Source organism: Staurois parvus, unplaced genomic scaffold, assembly GCF_062004578.1.
Source record: "Staurois parvus isolate SC_StPar_1 unplaced genomic scaffold, SC_StPar_1.0 ptg000361l, whole genome shotgun sequence".
Lineage (NCBI taxonomy): Eukaryota > Metazoa > Chordata > Amphibia > Anura > Ranidae > Staurois > Staurois parvus.
Window position 1 is genome coordinate 16,718,136 of NW_028318157.1, and position 22,637 is coordinate 16,740,772.

Here is a 22,637-nt window from a genome sequence, read left to right on the forward strand (position 1 = left end):
CGCGCCACTGCGCGGCTCTGCAGGAGCGCAATCTGCTCATGTGCGGGAGGACGCCATATGGCATCCACCCGGAACGCTGATGACATTTGCCGGCCGCGGGCATAGGGTGGGCGGCAAATGTTTAAACAATCACAAATATACACTCGGCCTCAGCCACTGCTCACATTATTAGGCCTCATTCAGATGTCTACTGATGCCCATACACTGTGAACGAGCCATTTATTTATCCATCCCTAGTTGGAAGGAAAGTTTCTGCGTATGTGTTCAGAAAAAGTGCAGAAACTTTTTTAAGAACCCTGGTATGAGAGGAAGCAGCAGTTGCACGTACACAGCTGCTCTTCCTTATATGACAGGCATGCATTTTGGGTGGCTCACCTGTACCCACACCTGCAAGCTTGTCACATTAAGATGACTGTCTGTGTCCATGCAGCCACTGTGTCCTCATAGACATGAATGGGCTGCCTGCTTACAGCACCTGCCAGCTAGGGATGGATCAAAAAAATGTCCCCTTCACTGTGTACAGACATCAGCGCCTGTGTGAACAAGGCCTTACAGCTTCATTTTATAGAACAAAGCCTTTATTCCTCTTTTTTATGGTTCCTTCTGTAATGAGTAATCATTAGTCATCAGCAGTCTTTTCTGAAGAAATTGCTAGACTGTAGCTTAAAGCATTTAATTAAGAATCCTGTCTTAATTAAAATAACTAGAGCATTCAATTAAACCATTTCTTGGATTTTTAATTATACAATCTTCTGATTTTCTGACACTTTCAAGTGAGGGGGCTTTCAAGTGTGCGTGGTTTCTTTCCTTTTTTTTTTTTTTTTTTTTTTCTGCAATAAGCGTCTCTGTAATAATGTGATGAATTGTTGTTTGGAGGTCAAGAACATGGTTTGCTGCTTGCTGAATAAGCCTTATTTTTACATCATTTCTTCTGCATGTAAACAAATCAGCTTGTATTGTCTTTTTATTTAGAGATATCGCCAAAGCTCCCCCCCGTCAGGCTGTGCTGTTTCCTTCTACTTCCCCTGAGACTATTGTTAAGATAGTTAATGGAGTATATAAAAGAATTACTGTAAAAGATTTTCACTGTTTAAAATATTTATATTAAAAATTAATTTGTTTACCAATCATGTTGTAGCCATTAGTGGCAAGACCCCTTGGCATTCTACAAACAGGGTTTGATAGAAATGACCAGAGTTCAAGAGAGGAGTACAGTTATGGGGATTAAATTACCAGCTGGAGCAAAATAGAAGCACTGCGTGCTATGGCTACTTTGAGGATCTTTGGGTGAATTGTAGTCTTTGTAAATAGGGCAATATCCTTGGTGCCATTTCCTTATATTTAAACCTGAAGATTAGTATTTTTTTTAATACAGTACCATATACATTAGTTATGTGTTATGGTGCAGATCTCACCTCCTGCAGGCAGTTAAATCCAATCCAGTTGTGTAATACTGTGTTATTAAAAAAAAATGAATACAAAAAAAACCCCTGCAAAGGTGAAGTGACCATGCGGTTTCCCAGCGCCTTCCTTGAGGATTTACCACTAATGGCGCTCAAGGTGTCTGAAGTCTTCGTGTTGTGGTAGGACCCAATGCGGATGATAGTCTTTCCATACTAACATACTGTTTATCATTTATAGCTGAATGTTTGGGTTTTTTTTTTTCCTTTCCTTTTGAGAGGATTGGAAATAATGGGACAAATGTGCAGCTGACCTTTGTAATTTGAGTTCCATCCCATTTGGAGAGTGCATCTTTCTGAAGGTGGTGGTGGATAACACAGTTGGAGCACATTTGATGAGTTCAGAACACGTGCCGTTTTGTGGATAGTTTACCTGGTTGAAGGTGGTGGATTCATTTTCTAAGGTTAGGCCTTGTTCCCAAAGTGTACTTAAGCATACACTAACGCGAGGGCTGAGTTTTTACTGCCAAGGGATGCATCGGCTGCACGGCTGTGTCCATGCAGCCACTGCATCCCAGTTGACATCAACAGGACTGCCTGGAAGCAGATGCTGCAAACACATATGCAGGCAAAACACAGCCCTAACTTGAGTGTGTGAACAAAACCTTCTACAGAAAAATTAGGTATTTTGCAACATTGTCATTATTTATAGCAGGTATTTGAATTTTAGCACAGATTGTATATGAGATTATTCTACTTCTATGAAGAAATATGGCTGAAGCTTTTTGTCCATACTGCTTCTGTAGCTCACATGAGTGGACTCCTGTGACCCAGATTCTTCCGACAGTGGGCTGCCCAGGCAGTGGCATCCAGGCTTTGTAGAAATCTGGAAAATGTCAGGATACACCAAGATACCTTACCAGCAGCTTGCTCAGGCTCTCAGCATTCCGCTGAGAACCTGAGCCAGCTTCTCCCGCCCCCTCCACATTCTGGTGCTCTATTGAGCACTGAAGGGACAGAGCAGAGAGCCAGTGACTGACAGTCACCACTCTCTGCTCAGTGAAGACCTAAGCAATCAGCAGTCATGTGATCACTGTTCTCGATCTTAGAGCTGGCAGGAAACGGCTGTAGCAATAGATTGATGCTGCAGCCGCATAAGTGAATATAATTGTTTTGTTTTTTTTTAAATCCTGCACTTGTCTTTTAATAAAAGCTGCTTTTCACATTATTAAGGCTAGAGTCACACTATTGCGGGTGGGACAATCACACTTGTTCCTGTAACAACCTGCAGCCAAAATGTGCTGCTTTTTAAAAATGCACAGGGTTGCCATTCATTTTTAGCAGCACCCCCACACACATGTGAAAACACAGAGCCTTTGCCGGTGTGGGAGCCGCAAGAAAATCGAATGGTGCAAGAGCTCCATGCGATTTCTCGGCCTCTGCTTTTTCAAGATGCTACAGGAACCTTTTCCTTGCTTGAAACTCAGACACAGCAGTCCATTCAAATGAATGGGCTGCCATGCCCATGCACACGCAGACTGCAAATCTGCAAAAGTGTGAACCTAGCCTAAGAGTTTATATTAAAAAAAGTTGATTTGTTTGATAGCACGGTTATATGGGATTTGTTGTTTGAAGCTTGTTATATACCATTGTATACCTGCTTTGACTTTAAGTGTGATAGTTATTTTTAGTTTGCGTTACTTCTGTTTTTAGATGGAAACTAAAGCCATCTCTCAGTGCCTCCAAAGCAGGCAGTTTCCATTCCTTTATTGGGACTGACGGCATCAAGTTTACACAATTGTATTTTTTTTACATAATCATCCACCTCCACCTAGTTTTTTTTCCCCCTTGTTTCTCTGTCTGGTATGGATTCAGTGATGGGTTCAGTAATCAACTGTATAGCAAATAATGTGCTGCTTGATCGTCCCAAAGGTGATAAGCAGAGCTCCACCACAACACCTAAATACCTAATTATCCTATATACTTTATATGTAAGCTGTCTTACCTGACACAATATTCATTTTTATTTTTTTCTGTTTTATAATCCATACACATCTGTCATGCTGCTTAGCTTAAAAATGACAACACTATATTAGTCTTACAGCATTTTTCCTCACCCAGCCATCTACAGCTTTCTCACTGGGTTATGAATGAGCACTCATTATGAATGAGAATGGATGATGTCCATTCTTCCCAGTTTCATAAATCCGCTAATTTAGTATTTCTATCATTGCAATAGCTTCTGATGATTCTCTAAGAATTTTCAACACCGTTGATTTTGGGTAAACAGGAGAATGAGGGATTTTTTTAATGGCATATTTAATCTAGTTGTTTCAGTGGTATGTTGAAAATAAGCTGTTTGCATTCATTCAAACATGCAGTAGGGGTGTTTTTTCAAAGTTACTTCAAAGTTTCCACTTTAACAACCAATGTTATCCTCTACATATCCTAAAACACAAATAAATATGAATGTTTGAATTGCAACATTTGTTGTGCAGTGATATCTAATAGAGATTTTTGTATTTGTGTGACCTTGCTGTATTTTTATCTATTTATTTTATTCTAATTCCAGGTTTGTTGGAAGAATGAACATATACACTAACCAGGAAGTTAAAGCAAGGTAGTGCTTATCTAATCTTTGTAGAACCACGCACTGATGTGTTTGTCAGTCCTTAAAATTTCAATGGACCTGTGTTTTTTTTTTTTTTTTGGTTTTAGGTCTTTGGGACCAGAAAACTTGCTGCTAAAAGGGGCTACTTTGAAAAATACGCAGAAGATATATGGTAAATGTGGATCAACATTTAAATAGCATGTTTTATTTTCACTTAGACCTTGTTCACACAGCGCAATTAGCTCTATGCCCCTATCGGGGCACTTTTTTTTTCTTTTACCAGCACCAGGATGCACAGATGTTTCATGCATCCCTGATGTCTACTGGGACAAGCAACTGCACAGACCCAGCTGCCTGTCCCAATAGAGAACAGTGAGACACCGGCATGGGGATGCATGGAACACCTAGTCATCCCTCTGCTAGGAAAAGACAGCCTTGCACAGGGCATGGAGCTAACAGCTTCTTGTAAATGGACATTGGTCATCTGTAGATATTTGGACAGATCTGCCTGCATCACTGAACTCCTTCCCCAACTGATATCTTGTGTCGCCTAATTCATGTACATTGTTGTGCTTTGCACATCTATGGCCATCTTTAGAGTTTTGTCGATATAAACTTGTTCATAGGTTGCTATAGATGAGCAGTCATTGAGATTACTTGTTGGCGCTGTTTATTTCACCTCATTTATGCAGTGGATACTGCAAAATTTCTTGGACCAGTTCTGGGTTTGCAATTGCAAGCATCATTTGCAATATGTATTGTCACTGAAGGGAATTTATTTGCATTATTGCATAAGGAAGTTTTGTTGTAGTATTGCAAGGGCCACACCATATTGTCTTTACTTATCTGCAATGTACCATTCGTTTATCCCAGGTGATGACCTGAATTTGTGCAGTGCTTACAGACGTCACTTACTATATTGCCAGACTATAATTTTTATTTTTTTCGCAGTAAGCCTAAGGGCTTATGTATACTGCAGCTGATAAACTCACGTTTAGGAGCTGTTCAACGTTTTTTTTAGCAGCCCCTCAACTCACCCTAATGTTTTTCTATGTGTCCATGTACACATCTTCGTTTACAGTCCTTTACAGTCATTTGAGTTTCCAGTTGTTTTTTTGAACGCAGAAAACTTGCGTTCAGCAATCAATTTTATCAGCGTTTCAAACACAAAATGTTTGTAAACGCAGAAAATTGCGTTTAAAAGCGTTGAAATTTTTTTTTAACTCTTCCAGTTCCCGATGCTGTCCAGAGCCTTTTTTCATCATAAAAAATGCATGCAAAGTGTTTTCAAGGTACTCAAATGGACAAAACACTGAACACAGGAATATTCCTACCAGGCTTGTCAAACATTGACCAATTCACACCTCATACCTCTCCACCCTTGGAAACAAAAGATATGTTAATGACCATTCCCACCTCAAATTCCTCATGAAGACCCCCTGCCAGGTGGCCTTAATGACTCACTCCACCAGACACCTTCCCACCCTTGGAAACAAAAGAAATGTTAATGATCAACTCACACCTAAGATAATCTCAACACCTACTGCTCTCTCTGCTTCCACTCTGTATTTCTCTGAAACAGTCTGAAATAGTTAATAATTTACCACTTTTCAGTGCATTCTGGGCATTTGGGAGGTTCTCCTGTGCTTATCTTTAAAAACCGCTTCTAAACGCAAACGTGCATAAACACATTACGCAAGTGCGGCTAAACAGACGTTTTTTTAATCTACGTTTTTCAGTTTCCATCGTTCAGAAGTGTCCTGTGTACACGGGGCCTTAGAAAGTAATCATACATTCTCTTTTACCAGCCTGTCTGCACAGAAATGTTTTGGGTGTAGATAACTAAAAATAACCAGTTTTAGAATTGGGTGAAATATAGATTTGTCAATGTTCTATTTAGTCAATAAACAGTACGTATATTTCTAGTAATGAATTATTAGTTGTAGTTAATTGAGTGTTTATGATGCAGAGATGGTGTATATACAATGCTTCAAAGTAATACAAAAGAAGAAAGAAAAACGCATTTGCTGTTTTGTAATATCCATACCGCCTTTTATGTTTTGCAGGTGTTGCGGTATATACTGGCATGGAGACCAAAATGGCTTTAAACTACCAAGGAAAATCCCAGAAACGATCTGCTGTTGAAAAGTAGGTCTGGCTTTATTAACAGTGCTTTTCTGTAGTTTATATTATTTGTTCCCATGTGTATTGCTGACATTCTGTTTGTATTTGTAGACAGATAACATAGTAGCAGCATTTCCTCTGTACACTTTCAAGGCCAAGGTTATTTGCCTTTTGAGATTTTAAATGAAATGGTGTTCTCTGGTATTCTTAGTTCAAGGACAGCTACTAAAATGTGTGTTATGATAATGCAGTAGAGAAGAAAAATCTGGTCAGCTGCGCATCCGATAAAATCATCTTTATTTAGACATAGTCAAAATAGACACTCCATAATGTAGCACTCCAGCTACCGTGTTTCATGCCGCAATCATAGCCGTGTTTTATGATAATGCAGTCCTTGGTTATTATGTTGTATGTCACACCCAGGCAATGTAAGGCTGTGAAACTTATGTTGTATTTTTTGTATCAGAGGAGCCTGATAATGTCCTTTTAAAAACCATTTCTTAAGGAGAGCAGTGAAGAGTTGAAATTGTCATGTTTTTTTTCCTGTTAAATGGGTGGTAATGTGCGCAGCTTCTGATATTCTTCAGAAATATCATCAAGAGAAAAAAAAACCTGTATAGTACAAAATACCTTTTATTTAAAGCCCAACTCCAGGCAAAAATTATATAAAAGTGCATTGCGCATCAATTAATTTACTGCTGAGTCTTGATTTCAACCACCTCTTCCTAAACCCTATTGCAGTCCAGTGAACACTGTGTTCTCTATGAGCCAGGCTGCAGTAATTTCTGCCCTGGGGACCAGGCATTTCCTGCTTGTTGTCTTCTTGGCCCCTGGTCCCCATCACTGACCCGGGTTAGTTAACCTACCTCTGGAGCCTATGAGAGGGGACCCAGCCTCTGCAAGTGTTGTTTCCTCTAAAAGGAGATATCCACATCATGCAGGCAGTGATGTGGACACCTGGAAAGGACCCCAGGAAATAGAGTAATAAATATTAATATACACTGATCAGCCATAACTTTGTGACCACTGACTGGTTAAGGGAATAACATTGATTATCTCCTTACAATGGCATCTGAAAGTCGGTGGGATATGTTAGGCAGCATTTATACATGTTGTCTCTGAAGCTGAAGTGTTGAATGCAGAAAAAATGGCCATTGCAGTTTTCTGTGTATGTGTATGCTGTGCCATACTGACTTGTGTCCACATCCAAAAGAGTGTACAATGGGCACGTGAACATCAGAACTGGCCTACGGAGCAATGGAGGAAGGTGGCCCTGTCTGATGAATTTCTTTTCTTTTACATCATGTGGATGACGAAGTGTGTGTGCCATGGGGAGGAGGATGTACCTGGGGAGGAGATGGCACCAGGATGCACTTTAGGAAGAAGGCAAGGTGGTAGAGGCAGTGCAATGATTTGGGCAATGTTCTGCTGGGAAACCTTGGGTCCTGCCATTTATGTAGATGTTACTGTGACACGTTCCACCTACGTTAACATTGTTGCTGATCAAATACACCACTTCATGGATATAGTATTCCCTGATGGCAGGGGCCACTTTCAGTCGTATACTGTGTTCTGTCATACTGCAAAAATGGTTCAAGAATGGTTTGAGGGACATGACAATGCATTTGAGGTGTTGAGTTGGCCTCCAAATTATCCAGATTTCTACCTAGTTGAGCTTCTATGGAATGTGCTGGAAAAACAAATCTGATCCATGGAGGCCCCATCTTGCAACTTACAGGATTTTAAGAGATCTGCTACTGATACATTGGTTGCACATATTACAGCATACCTTCACAGATCTAGTGGTGTCTATGCCTCAACGGGTCAGGGCTATTTGGTGGCAAAAGTCAATGTTAGGTGGGAGGTCATAAAGTTACTGCTGATCAGTATGTGTATATATAAATCTGAAAGTGATTTTTCTGCATGCGATTACTGCAGACGGCTATAGCCGCTAACAGTATTCTTTGTATTCTGCCTTCTGGGGAGGCTCCCCTTGCCCCTCTACCGGCAGAATACAGTAGCACTGTCATAGGAATTCCCTGTCAACACGGACTGTGTTGTGGGAATTGAGTGATTTTCTTTTTTTCCACCCATAGTAAAAGGAAAGAAATTTGATTCATCTATGGCTTGCCTTAGTCTACCTAAATAAAAAAAATTAAATTATGCTTTAGAGCATGGTCTCTCTGATAGAAGTACTTGAACATTTTCTTTATTGGAGAAGGGATTTAAAGCATTAAGCCCACACCTGTAAAATCAGCCTGTATATGCAGTAAAGCATGCTTGTTATACTCGCTGTGGAACCTAAGGGGTTAATCCTCCGCATTGTGTAAAAACGCTGCTTGATCCTGATTTCTCTGATCCTCCCCTTCTCCCAGTGCCCCCCTCTTATCGCCTGATAAGACATATCATGCGGAGTCACTCTGCACATAATCAGTTTGGTGTGTATTGCTAGAGAGGTTTTATCTTTCTTGGGAGAGTGCATATGATCAGCACAGGACCAATCAGAACTGTCCAGACAGAGGTCAGGGGTTCTGCATCTAGGTCAGGGGTTCTGCATCCCCCTAGAGCAAAATTAAAACTCCTCCTACAAGTTTTGACAAGTGCTCTCCTGGACACTGATAGAAGTCACAAGACCGCTCTAACTGCTGATGAGAAAAGGTATTTAGCAGTTTATATATACTAAAATAATTGCACTTCCATGTTCTGTGTACTGTGGGAGACCAGATATAGTGAATGCAGGGTCCTGTGTTTAGTAACACTTTAAAGAAGAATTGTTGCAACAATTTCAAAATCCCAGTTGAATTCCCCAGGGAACCAAGTGCATATAGCACTAGGACCCATTCAGATCTCTACTGTGCGTTAGAATTAAAAACCCTTTTTTTTCTATTTGTACTGGCTGTTAACTCCATCCCAAGATGAAGCCTAATTTATGTGCGTTCTTAAGGGTTAAATACAACAACGTGAGCACCAGAAGTAGCTGCATTACCACCCCCTGATAGGACCTGTTCATCTTGCTGCACCCTGCAACCCCCCACCAAGCTAGCTGGAGGGCGAGGACACACAGGGAAACACCGTCCAATGCAGGTGATGGTCATGCACACAGCTTGCTGACGGGGCTGCTTAGTAACAGGGAAAACATGCACTTCCAGGCGACCATGTGTCTGCTGTCTGAGACGAGTGTGGTCAGTCAGACCTAATGATGTATTCATCTCATTCTGAGCAGTGTGGTCAGTCAGCTGTAGGTGGGGCGTGCTGTCAACCAGGCTAACTCAGTAATCATGGCACAGATCAGAATGGCTACATGCACTTGGTCCGCTGAAGGGTCCAACCAGGATATGTAAGTTGTGTTAAAGCCTCTTTTTTAAAATAAAGTTCATCTTGTAATTTTTTTTATTCTGACCTATTGATTTTTATGGTCTTTTTGTTTCAGGTCAATAAATGTTTTTTTAATAGTTTATTTGTCCATCCTGCTATCCAAAGCAACAATTTGTACTACTCTGAAGTATGTATGGCAGAGTGATCCTGCTAATGATGAATCATGGTACAATGAGAAAACTCGCAAGGAGAAAGAGTCATTCAAGGTATATTGTTTGTGTCATTTTTCCATAAGGCAGCTACATGTGCCAGGTCAAAGCATCCAATGTCATGGTCCTGTCTTCTATATAATAATATAGAATTGGCTCCCTTTTTACCATGGGTGTGTGTTCCTTCAGATCTTCGTAAAGCACATTTTTGCATTTAGTTGTGGGGCCTTTAACAAGTTTTGGCTATTATTAAATGTTTCTTTTTAAAGAAAGATGGATCTCTTTTTGTACTTCAGTCTTGTTAACTTGTGATCTATTAATACAATTATCTAAAGATTTAATACAACGTGATTATCAACCTACAGAGGACTGAATTCAAAGACACTCCGAAAATCAAAGTGAAAAAATGATGCAGGCTAGTCCCTTTTTGCTGAAATTTCATTGCAGCAACTCACAATAATAATCAGTAATTTGTATGGCCCCCACTTGCTTGTATGCATGCCTGACAACATCGGGGCATGCTCCAAATGTGACAGCGGATGGTGTCCTGGGGTATTTCTTCCCCAATCTGGACCAGGGTATCCCTGAGCTCCTGAACAGTCTGAGGTACAACCTGGTGGTGTCAGATGGACTGAAACATGACATCCCAGAAGTGTTCTATTGGATTTAAGTCAGGCGAGCATGGGGGTTATTCAATGGTATCAATTCCTTCATCCTCCAGGAAATGCCTGCATACTTTCGCCACATGAAGCTGGGCATTGTCATGCTCCAGGAGGAAAATTGGTCCCACTGCACCAGCGTAGGGTCTGACAGTGGGTCTAGGATTTCATCCCAATACCTAATGGCAGTCAGGGTGCCATTGTCTACACTGTGGACTATCACTGATCCACCACCAAAACGGTCATGGTAAACAATGTTACAGGCAGCATAACATTCTCCGTGGCTTCTCCAGACCCTTTCACGTCTGTCGCATGTGCTCAGGGTGAACCTGCTCTCATCTGTGAAAAGCACAGAGCGCCAGTGGCGGACATGCCAATTCTGGTGTTCAATGGCTAATGCCAATCGAGCTCTATGGTACCGGGCAGTGAGCACAGGGCCCACTAGAGAACGTCGGGCCCTCAGGCCACCCTCATGGAGTCTGTTTCTGATTGTTTGGTCAGAGACATTCACACCAATGGCCTGCTGGAGGTCATTTTGTAAGGCTCTGGCAGTGCTCATCCTGTTCCTACTTGCACAAAGGAGCAGATACCGGTCCTGCTTATGGTTGATCCTGGAATCTCCTCCATGCTCTTGAAGACTGTGCTGGGAGACACATCAAACTTTTTAGAAATATTGATGTGCCATTCTGGAGGAGATGGATTACTTGTACAACTTCTGTAGGGTCCAGGCATCGCCTCATTCTACCAGTAGTGACACTGACCCTAGCCAAATGCAAAACTAGTGAAAAACAGAAGAGTACGGAAAAAAATTGTAAAACCAGTGCTGTGTTGGATGTTGTCTCATTGTTGCCCATCTGGTGCACCTGTTGTTAATTTCATTAACACCATAGCAGCTGAAACTGATTAACGACCCCCTCTGCTACTTAACTAACCAGATTAATACTGAAAAAATATACATACATACTGTGTGTGTGATTTATATATAGACCAACAGAAAGTGGCACATAATTGTGAAGTGGAAGGAAAATGATAAATGGTTTTCAAAATTTTTTACAAAGAAATACCTGAAAAGTATGGTGTGCATTTGTATCCAGCCCCTTTACTGTAATACCCCTAATTTAAATCTAATGGACCCAATGAGTGGTGGAAAACTAACACTGCACATCATTCTGAACACACCATCCCCACCGTGAAATGTGGTGGCAGCATCATTTTGGGATGCTTTTATTTTCTTCACCATCCCTGCCATGAAACAGCAGCGACAGGGAAGTTGGTCAGAGTTGATGTGAAGATGGATGGAGCCAAATACAGGGCAATCTTAGAAGAAAACCTGTTTGCAAAAGACTTGAGACTGGTACGGAGGTTCACTTTCCAGCAGGACAACAACCCTAAACATACAGCCAGAGCTACAATGGAATGGTTTAGATCAAAACATATTTATGTGTTAGAATGGCCCATTCAAAGTCCAGACCTAAATCTAATTGAGAATCTGTACTTAGACTTGAAAATTGCTGTTCACAGACGCTCTCCATCCAATCTGACAGAGCTTCAGCTATTTTGCAAAGAAGAATGGGCAAACCTTTCACTCTGTAGTTGTGAAAAGCTGGTAGAGACATCCCCAAAAAGACTTGCAGCTGTAATTGCAGTGAAAGGTGGTTCTACACAGTATTGACTCGGGTGCTGAATACAAATGCACGCCACACTTTTCAGATATTTATTTGTAAAACATTTTGAAAACCATTTATCATTTTCCTTCCACTTCACAATTATGTGCCACTTTGTGTTGGTCTATCACATAAAATCCCAATAAAATACATTTACATTTTTTGGTTGTAACATGACAAAATATGGAAAATTGAATACTTTTTCAAGGCACTGTAATATAATGTAAATTGATAAGTGGAGTCTACATCAAATAGACTACCGCTTTTGTAAAAGGTCTTCGTGTGCATCAGGTATTTTCTCACCAGGGTCTGTAACATTAAACAGGTAATTCATCCTTCCAAGATCCTTTTAACAAAGAGTTAACTTATTTGAGTAAACATGGTGTTTAGGCAGAAAATAATAAATGTATTGTCTAACATACTGTAGATTACTGGCAGATATGCATAAGCCCTCTGTGAAACTGAAAGGCAGTATGAAATGCCTGATTCTGACAGTGAGAGTATATCTGTTCCATGTGTTATTTGGGACTGCAATCTACTCAGCTCAAGTTTTAGCAGGCAAACAAAGAGAAGATATCATGAATGTGACTTTCATAAACTAGGGATTTTTTTTACTAGAACCCATGCAATTTGTATATTAAAAAATTATGCTGTAAGTTCAACAGTATGAACAGTTTTCTTTCTTTCTTTCTTTCTGAGTTTGTGTTGCAAATTTTCTGGTTTTTTTAGGTCCTGAAGATTTTCACAGATTTCCTGTCCTTCATGGTTCTATTCAACTTCATCATCCCTGTTTCAATGTATGTCACCGTAGAAATGCAGAAATTCTTGGGATCTTTTTTCATTGCATGGGATAAGGAAATGTATGATGAAGAAATAAAAGAGGGAGCTTTGGTCAACACATCTGACCTTAATGAGGAGCTTGGGCAGGTGAGCAAAATATTTGGAAAGACTACTAAAATTTGAATATCTTTTGTTTCCTGTAAGTCACCAGTAGTGATAAGCCAAGGTCGCATGATAGCAGTCCACCAGTCCAATCAGCCAATTTGGCCATGTATCCATATTAAGTTAATGATATTAGTTTCCCTGCCCCTTTGTTACGTGTGGTGGGGAATTACCCGGCCACGGCTGATTGGGCCAGGGACCTGCTTTTGTGTGATGGATGGTTTCCCAGAGGCTCAGGCCGAAGCTGGTTTGGCGCACACCTAAGCTTATCATTAGTCATCAGTTAGTCTCAAACAAATCTCTAATCCTGTTCATGCTGCTCAATACAATTGAGTTCTAAATGGTTTAAAAGGCATATTTTATTTCCACCTTCAGATATCTATTCATCGGTAAATATGGTATAAACACACAATTTCAGTGTAACGTTTTACTTTTTTAGATTTCCCTGCTGTTCCTTAATCTTTTTAGTTTTTAATATTTCTTGGTTTTTTCTTTAAATAAGCCACAGTAAACCTTTTTAACAAATGCGTTTTTATCTTTAAATTCTTTCCTGGCCCTTCCGTTACTCAGATATAACATGTTATGTCCTGTTTGATGAAACTTTGTAAACTTTACCAGTCACTTAATAGTCTGTAATATGATGTCTTTCTGAACACAGTTGTCACGCCTGACTTACATAGTTTACACAGATATGCCTTTATAGCGTGTCTCAGAGTGTACATTTTTCAGATGCTGTAGACGTACTCTATGGGGCCTGTTGTCAGGCATGAATTTTAAGGAAATGCTTGGCATGTGTCATTTATGAGAAAAGGCGGGGGGGGCGAGATAATCCTAATCAATGGCATTTGTGGCATCTAATTAATAAAGATGCCTTTAGGATGAACAATGTCCTATAGATTATTTTACCTCTAGAGTTATCACTTTATTTTTAAACCGAGAAAAGGGTGTTACCTTCGCCTTATTTGTGTACGTTTGTAAGGGTCTATGTCGACAGGCTCGGATAGACAAATGCACCATGCTTTTTTTTTTTTTTTTATATCAGTTTGGGATGCTTCTGAGATCATTCAGGACCGTTGCAACTGCCATTACCCTACATTTGACCTGTTTCAGCTGTTTTTTTTTTTCATTCTAATAAACATGTATGGGAACCAACAAAAGGCCACTGACACTAACAATACATCTTATATGTTTAGCGTCCAGCACCTCTTTGTAAAAACTTACATGTTCTGTAACCACTTGTGTAGGTCAGGTAGTAAGTAATATCTGTACCTGTGCAAACAACTAAAGTGAAGATATTGACTTGTGGTCTTGTCATCATTTTCGCTTGTGGCAAGCATGTGCTTGCGTCATGCTAGTCAGAGCTTACACTAACTCAAGTAGAATATTTTCTGGGATCCCACCAGCACTGATGATTATGGAGCAGGTTCACCTGGTTGTTTAGGTTGGTATTTGGTCCCCTGTACTTGTGTAAAGATTGGGATCTCTTCCCCACCTACATCCTATAACATACCTTACTTCTGTAAATCTGTTGATGTCTAATTGGTTGATTGACATCCGTACAACCACAGTGCCCATATGTGGATCGAAATTCGGCTGGTCCCTGCTGAACTGGATGAATTTCGATCTGTGGGGAACAGGAGCTGGATCCAGGAGTAAGGTAAGTATTTATTTCTCATTATCTGTGTACCCCTAGACTAAACAAGCATTCAATTCCCACTGCAAGGGTTGTTTTTATCACATTCCTAGAGTTCAGCTCTAAAGAAGTATGTGGGAGTTAAGGTCCCCTTTTAAAGGGATGCTATTATTAAAAAAGTAAAATATTTACAACAATGTCATATTTACATAGCACATGTTTTTCAAATATCAGTGTCTATATCCAGGGGTGGACTGACAACTCATGGGGCCCCCGGGCAATAGGGGATCATGGGGCCCCTGTGTCCTTGCCCAAACTCAAAAAATCCTATGAAAAAGGTACCAGGGGCATCTCATGGGGCCCCCTTCTGACCCCGGGCCCTCGGGCAGTGCCCGAGTTTCCAAATGGTCTGTCCGCCCTTTTCTATATCAGTCGCTTTTCAAACCTTGAGAAAACACAGGCCTGTTTGCTTAATTGGTTTAGTTTAAGGCTTCCCTTCTGTAAACAGTCTTCTATTTAGTAAAAAATAATATGATATTGTTTAAATGGAATAACATAACTGCCAACATAAAAATCTAAACAAACAAAAATAACAAATCTTTAAAAATGTGAGTGTTTATATATTAATATTTGTTTTTATGATCGTTAGCTTGGTTCTTTACCAGTTCTTCTTACTGAATGTCACCTATCATAAAATAGCTGACACAGCCTGAGAACTTCTATACTTTGTGACTGTAAAGACTAGACATTGTTTTACCTTAAAGTGTTCCTAAACCTACAACAGTAAAATCAGTCTGTATATGCAGTAAAGTATGCTTGTTATACTCACTGTGGAACCTAAGGGGTTAATCCTCTACAAGGTGTAAAAACACTGTTTGATCCTGACTTCTCTGATCCTCCTCCTTCTTCCAGTGTCCCCCTCTTATCTCCTGATGAGACATATTGTGTGGAGTCACTCTGCCCATGCTCAGTTTGGTGTGTATTGCTAGAAGAGAGGGGTTTTTTTTTCCCTTGGGAGAGTGCATGTGATCAGCACAGGGCCAATCAACACTGTCCAAACAGAGGGCAGGGGTTCTGCATCATCCTAGAGCAAAATGAAAACTCCTTCTACAAGGTTTAACCAGTCCTGGGCTGGACACTGATAGAAGGCACAAGACTGCTCTAACTGTTGATGAGAAAAGGTACTGGTTTATATTTACTAAAATAATTGCACTTCTGTGTTCTGTGTACAGTGGGAGACCAGATAGAGTGAATGCAGGGTCCTGGGTTTAGTAACACTTTAATGTATTCCCTGCTTTAAGGTAAAAATGTCCCAGTGTTTGTATGTCGCACAGGACAGAGGCACCAGCGGACTTCTGGCTCCTGCTACTAATCGTGTGGGGCAGAGCTGAGCCACTCTGTGTGTCTCTGTGGATGCACGCAGACTGGCTTGAGATGATCCCGCAGGTGCTCCCTCATAGGAAGTGACTTCCGTTGGCGGCACATAGAGAAGAAGAAAAGTGGAGAGCACCGGCAGGGAACCCCAGAAGAAGAGGTTCATGGCCACTCAGTGCAATACCATTGCATGGAGCAGGTAAGTATAAACCTCTTTGTTATTTTAATAACAAAAAAAGACATTACAGTCACTTTGAACAGTATTATACAGCACCTACTTATATAAAAAAATTGCAGTGATCAAGGACTGAAGTTATGTTTTTTTTTTTTTTTTTCCTGTTTTATAGGTGGAGTATGTTTTTACAGACAAAACTGGGACTCTCACAGAAAACTCTATGGAGTTTATTGAATGTTGTATCGATGGCTACAAATACAGGGAATCTGCAGATGTAATGGACGGTCCTATGGCAACCTTTGGAAAAGCTACTCAGGTAATAACTGCATTGCTATCTCAGTTTTGGTTGCCTAATTAGCCTGTGTAACATACAAACTTTAGTTTATTAGATTATTACGTAGCACATGTGAGAATGCCAGGATGTGACCTGTGTATCGTCAAGGTTCATTATGCAGCATGCCATGCACTGTACCATTTTCTGTAGCTGCTATTGTGCTTTTTCAGTATGCTATGTCACTTTTGTACACCTTGTTCATCCAAATGCTGGGTCTTCACTGTTTAGCATAGTTAGGCTCTGGTATAGTGCTCTAGTATTCTTTGTTGAACCCTTGTCCTTCTGTATGAGAAACATAATGGAAGAGCACTTTAAAACTCAAGCTCTCTGAAATCCAGGCAGTTTCTAATTACATTTATTTTTTCAAACTATTTTTTATAGTTCTTGAGATATTTATTTTATGAGGTAGCCATTAGAAACTATGGGGTTGATTTTCTAAAACTGGAGAGAGCAAAATCTGGTGCAGCTGTGCATGGTTGCCAATCAGCTTCTAACTTCAGTTTGTTCAGTTGGGCTTTTGACCAAAAAAAAACAAACAAACTGTAAGCTGATTGGTTACTATGCAGAGCTGTACCAGATGTGGCACTCTCCAGTTTTAGTAAATCAACCCCTATGTGTAATCGTAGTGAAGCATCGAAAATGCACTCTGTCCAGTATGTATGAGCTGTCATTAAAACCCCCTTTTATTACGATAGTGACCAAAGTAGTAGGTTTAGAGCAAAACATAAGGCTGGCCATGCATTGTACAAGTTTCTTGTACAATTGTCCTTTAGATCTACCAAAACCATATAATATGAGGTCAAACTTAAACACGTTCAACTTGTATGCAATCGAGTAGGCCCTTGCATTACATAGTTGGAGGTAAATCTAAAGGAAATTGAATAAGAAACGTGTATAATGTATGGCCAGCTGGTTGCTTTTTCAAGCATACAAGTTGTAAGGATAACATTTACTGTATGGATTTGCTCTTTAGAGTTGCATATGTGCATTATACATTAAGCCAGGGGTGCCACAAAGAGTTCAGTGGTGGGGCGTGGCCACATCCCGGTGAGAGCGCTACTGTGATAAATCCCATGCTCTGCGAGCCCAGCCTGCATGCCTTTGTCCTCCTCTCTGTAGCTATAGGTACTCTTACCGGCAAAGCAGAATGCTGTACGGGCCCCCGCCGGCATTCTACCAACTGATGATGTCATCGATTGATAAAGGAGGAGTACAGCCAAAGTTCTTTTGGCTGTACTTCTCCTGTGGATCACAGGAGTGCAGTGCATTCTGTACTTCTGTGACCTGTTTTCAGCTGACAGCGGGCTTAAGTCACTCGTCCAGGCTGGGGAAAGATCCTGACTTTAAAGTAGAGATCCACCCCAAAGTCTGGAGCAGCACCTGGCACAGCCTCTCAGCGATTTGCTGAGAGCCTGAGCCAACCGCTCTCTCCTCCTCTAAAGCCCAATGCTCCATTCAGGGGGGGAGGGGTTGGCAGATCAGACAGCGGTGACTGACAGTCCTGCTCTCTGCTCACAGCATCGGTGAGAACAATCCACGGTCATGTTGTGATCGCTGAGTTCTGGCACTTTGAGCCAGCAGAGGACAGATGCAGCATCAGATTGATGCGGCATCCACCTAGGTAAGTATAATGCAGGCCATAGACGGGCTGTTTATCGGCCGAATTTTCGGCCGATAAATGAAAAATTGGTCGGCCCCCTTGCCGATGCTGCCACCAATGTCCATGAAAAACTTCCGTTTTTCGTGGATTTTCCAGCATGACTGATAAAAATAAATGTGAAGATCCGCGAAAAACGGCCAACGGGCTGGCCCCACTAACGGTATGAATATCGGCCGATTTTTCGTGCGGACATAAATTGGGCCAATAAATGAACCGTCTATGGCCTGCATAAGTTGGGGAAAAAAAATCAAACCCCATACTTCTCTTTTAAGGACATGTCTGGCGGCAGTAGAGCTTTCTGTTTTACCTGCAGTAGTACCCATAGCTGCAGGGCGGAGAGAGCCGTGTGGGCTGAGCTCTCTCTCCTCTCAGAGTTACACTGCACAGGGGAAGAGGGATTTGAGGAGATTGAGCACAGCCTACATTTGTGCTGGGGGGGAGGGGGGGGGGATTTGAGTGGAGGGGGGGGGGCTGGAAGTAGGAATTTGGAGGGAGAAGAGTTACAATCTAAGAGCACTGAACATTTAAAAATGTGACGTGTGGGGACAAGCAAAAAAGCACATGCTCAGACGCACCTCCTGGTGTGAACGAGCCCTCAGACTGGTGTACCCCGGATTGTGCACAGTTCTAAAGGGGCCCTTGACTGAAAAAACGTTGAAAAACAGTGAATTAAGCAATCTATTTTGGATAAAAAGGCAAAAAATTAATTTATACTTTTTTTTGTTTTTTTTTAATTCCCATCTGAATCATGAGATGTTATGTGGTTGAGATAATCCTTCAAAGTAGTTGTTATTGCAAAATGTAGTCACAACACAGGGTGCCAATGAAGCTTGCTTTATCTGTGAGTTCTGGCAGTAGTGTCAGTGTCAGTTTCCTCTTCTTTTCTAGGATAGAGAGGAGCTGTTCCTGCGTGCTCTGTGCCTCTGCCACACTGTGCAGATTAAAGAAGAATCTCAGACAGATGGGCCAATTTCCAGATCCGAAAATAAATGTGCTTACATCTCCTCTTCTCCTGATGAAATTGCGCTGGTGATTGGGGCCAAAAAGTAAGAGCCAGATGTAGAAATACATATTGTAAACATTATATAATTTTATATTATACATATTGTATACAGTATCCAATGTTCTTTTCAGTCTCCACCTATCCTACATGGTATACAGTTGCAAGAAAAAGTATGTGAACCCCTTGGGATTACGTGGAGTTTTGCATGAATTGGGCATAAAATGTGCTCTGAACGTCATCTAAGTCACAACAATAGAAGAACACAGTCTGCTGAACATAATACTACACAAACATTAGATGTTGCCATGGTTTAATTGCACATAACATGTAAACATTCACAGTGCAGGGAGGAAAAAGTATGTGAACCTTTGGACTTAATAACTGGTTGACCCTCTTTGGCAGCAATAACCTCAACCAAACGTTTCCTGTACTTGCAGATCAGACCTGCACAACGATTTGGAGTAATTTTGGACCACTCCTCTTCACAAAACTGTTTCAGTGTAGCAATGTTCTTGGGATGTCTGGTGTGAATCGCTCTCTTAAGGTCATGCCACGGCATTTCAATCGGGTTGAGGTCAGGACTCTGACTGGGCCACTCCAGAAGGCGTATTCTGTGCTGTTCCAGCCATTGTTTTGTTGAATTACTTGAATGCTTTGGGTCATTGTCCTGTTGCATCACCCATCCTCTGCAGAGCTTCAGTTGGCGGACAGATGGTAGTACGTTTTCCTGCAAAATGTCTTGATAAACTCTGGAATTCATTTTCCCATCAATGACAACAATCCGTCCAGGCCCTGAGGCAGCAAAGCAGCCCCAAACCATGATGCTCCCTCCGCCATGTTTTACAGTGGGGATGAGATTTTGATGTTGGTGTGCTGTGCCTTTTTTTCTCCACACATAGTGTTGTGTGTTCTTCCCAAACAACTCAATCTTGGTTTCATCTGTCCACAGTATATTTTGCCAGTAGGGCTGTGGAACATCCAGGTGCTCTTTTGAAAACTTCAAATGTGCTGCAATATTCTTTTTGGACAGCAATGGCTTCCTCCGTGGTGTCCTCCCATGTACTCCATTCTTGTTTAATGTTTTCCTTATTGTAGATGTGTCAACAAAAATGTTAGCATGTGCCAGAGATTTCTGTAGGTCTTTAGCTGACACTCTGGGATTCTTCTTTACCTCATGCAGCATTCTGCGCTGTGCTCTTGCAGTCATTTTTACAGGACAACCATGCCTAGGGAGAGTAGCAACAGTGCTAAACTTTCTCCATTTGTAGACAGTCTGTCTTACCATGGACACATGAACATCAAGGCTTTTGGAGATACTTTTGTAAACCTTTCCAGCTTCATGCAAGTCAACAATTCTTGATCGTAGGTCTTCTGAGAGCTCTTTTCTGCGAGGCATGATTCACATCAGACAGTGCTTCTTGAAACCAGTAAACCCAAAACAGGTGTGTGTTTTTCAAGGGCAGGACAGCTGTCAGCAACACATCCAATATCACCACACTGATTGGAGTCAAGGTTGGCTCACTCCTGGCTCCAATTAGCTCTGGGAGGAATCATTAAGCTAGGGCCTCACATACTTTTTCCTCCCTGCACTGTGAATGTTTACATGTTATGTGCAATTAAACCATGGCAACATCTAATGTTTGTGTAGTATTATGTTCAGCAGACTGTGTTCTTCTATTGTTGTGACTTAGATGACATTCAGAGCACATTTTATGCCCAATTCATGCAAAACTCCACGTAATCCCAAGGGGTTCACATACTTTTTCTTGCAACTGTATGTTATGTGAGCAGGATACAGTTATGCTGCAAGTCTTTTCTGTCAATTCCACATTGTCTTTCTTTATACCAGAACTAAATGCGGTCTAGTACCTCTTCAGTAATCACAGCAGTGCCTAAGAAACTGTGCAATTCTTGGCAGTGTGATGGCATTACCAAAGTTTCCATCTACTCTGCCTCATACAGCATAGTTGCTCACTGGCCAAACATTGCTAAATTTTTGCTTCTTTTCTGTGTTTTGTGGCGGCAACAAAATTATAGTGCTATATCACTCATCCATACTTAGAAAATTGCCACTCAACCCAATGCAGTCTATCTGGTTAACATGTGTAAGATGGCCTCAGCCTTGTCCTTTGACCGCTACGACTAACCCTGGTGGGTGGGACGAAATGTGTCAGAGGGTGTGGCCTGTGGAGTGGGGCAAAGCTGAGTCCATCTTACACAAGTTAACCACAGACTGGATTGGTTTGAGCGGCAATTTTTCTAAGTCTGCCTGGCTTTTATGCTTTTCCAGTATCCTCAATACAAGTATGCAGATTGGGGTCTCTGATTTTCTCATCTGCATGCTTGCTTCACGTTATTGACTCAAAAAGTATGAAGTACACTACATCCAAGGAACTGGTGTTGTTAGGAGGTCATCAAACCCCCATATTTTTCTCAGTACAGGTTTCCTCCCAGCCAATGCTGTTCTTAGCTTCTCATGGCAGAGATGGAAGCCTGGAACTTTTCTCCTTCACCTGTAGGATGGACACACGCACAAGAAAACATTTCCAAATGGTTTTAAAATATAATGAGTGATAAAAAGAACCATCAGCTGTTCCATAGAATGTCAAGACTAAGTGCATTGCTCTTGTCAGGCTCTTTATGTTGACTTTTTAAGGGGCATATTTATAAAGCAGGGAAAGTTCAGTGAATGCACATTTGTTAAAAACAGTTTTCATAACTGAGACACACTGGGATGCATTCTATGGAATTTTGGCCTTTTCAAAATATTGCTGCCTATGTTGTACATAGCATTCCTCTGCCTTCGGACCTTTTGATTTGTCTATATTTCTTACACTTCAGATGTTTTTTTGTACTATGTTTGATTTTCTTTAGCAAATTTATAGGTGAGACTAACGTTTTCACAGCTTGTGTCAGTGCAGCCACAAGGTGTTATAAATACAAACTTCCTTTCAGTGTCTCCATTAGATATGTCAGCAGCATCTGCTTGTACACTTCAGTTCCCCCCATATCCCCCCCCACCTCTATTCACTGTGGTTCACATAAGGAGACATGTCTGACATTTCCCTCTTGCTGTTTGCAGTGAAGACATTTTAATGTCACACTTCCCTCTACTGGTGACTAATCAGCACTTCCCAACCCTATAACAGGATGACAGCTTATGAATTTTCTGTGTTTATATATGAGCGCTAATAACAAAAACGTATGAATGCTTTTAACAAACACTGACATTTTGATACAATGTAGCCGATTTTTGGCTGTTAGCTGCCATTTTAGATTAAACTGGGTTTCAAAGTTAAAATTGACATAGCTGTTGTACTTCAAGGATATCCTGTAGACATGTACTTTTTGGTGGGCTTTAAAGCTTTTGTATCACTGTAGAGTTGTGTTTAAATAGTTTGTATATCCTCTTTCTTGCTCCTTCTAGAGAGACCTAAGCATTGGCAGAAAAAACCTAGATGTGTAGGGTAAAGATACTTTAGCTGGGGTTATTAAAGTGGTTCAAAAGATTAAACCTTTTTACCTTAATGCATT

General features: G+C 41.0%; 1 protein-coding gene across 4 annotated transcripts in view; it reads left to right on the plus strand.

Moving 5' to 3' along the window:
• ATP11C (ATPase phospholipid transporting 11C (ATP11C blood group)) overlaps positions 1 to 22,637 on the plus strand; it is a 146,763-nt gene that overhangs the window by 52,578 nt on the left and 71,548 nt on the right. For all 4 annotated transcript variants that reach the window (XM_089684967.1, XM_089684966.1, XM_089684965.1 and 1 more), the window contains exons 8-14: positions 3,973 to 4,020; positions 4,119 to 4,183; positions 6,078 to 6,159; positions 9,566 to 9,716; positions 12,712 to 12,909; positions 16,279 to 16,422; positions 18,989 to 19,146. In XM_089684967.1, the coding sequence (XP_089541093.1) occupies positions 3,973 to 4,020; positions 4,119 to 4,183; positions 6,078 to 6,159; positions 9,566 to 9,716; positions 12,712 to 12,909; positions 16,279 to 16,422; positions 18,989 to 19,146 (846 nt within the window). The remainder of the gene's footprint in view (positions 1 to 3,972; positions 4,021 to 4,118; positions 4,184 to 6,077; positions 6,160 to 9,565; positions 9,717 to 12,711; positions 12,910 to 16,278; positions 16,423 to 18,988; positions 19,147 to 22,637) is intronic.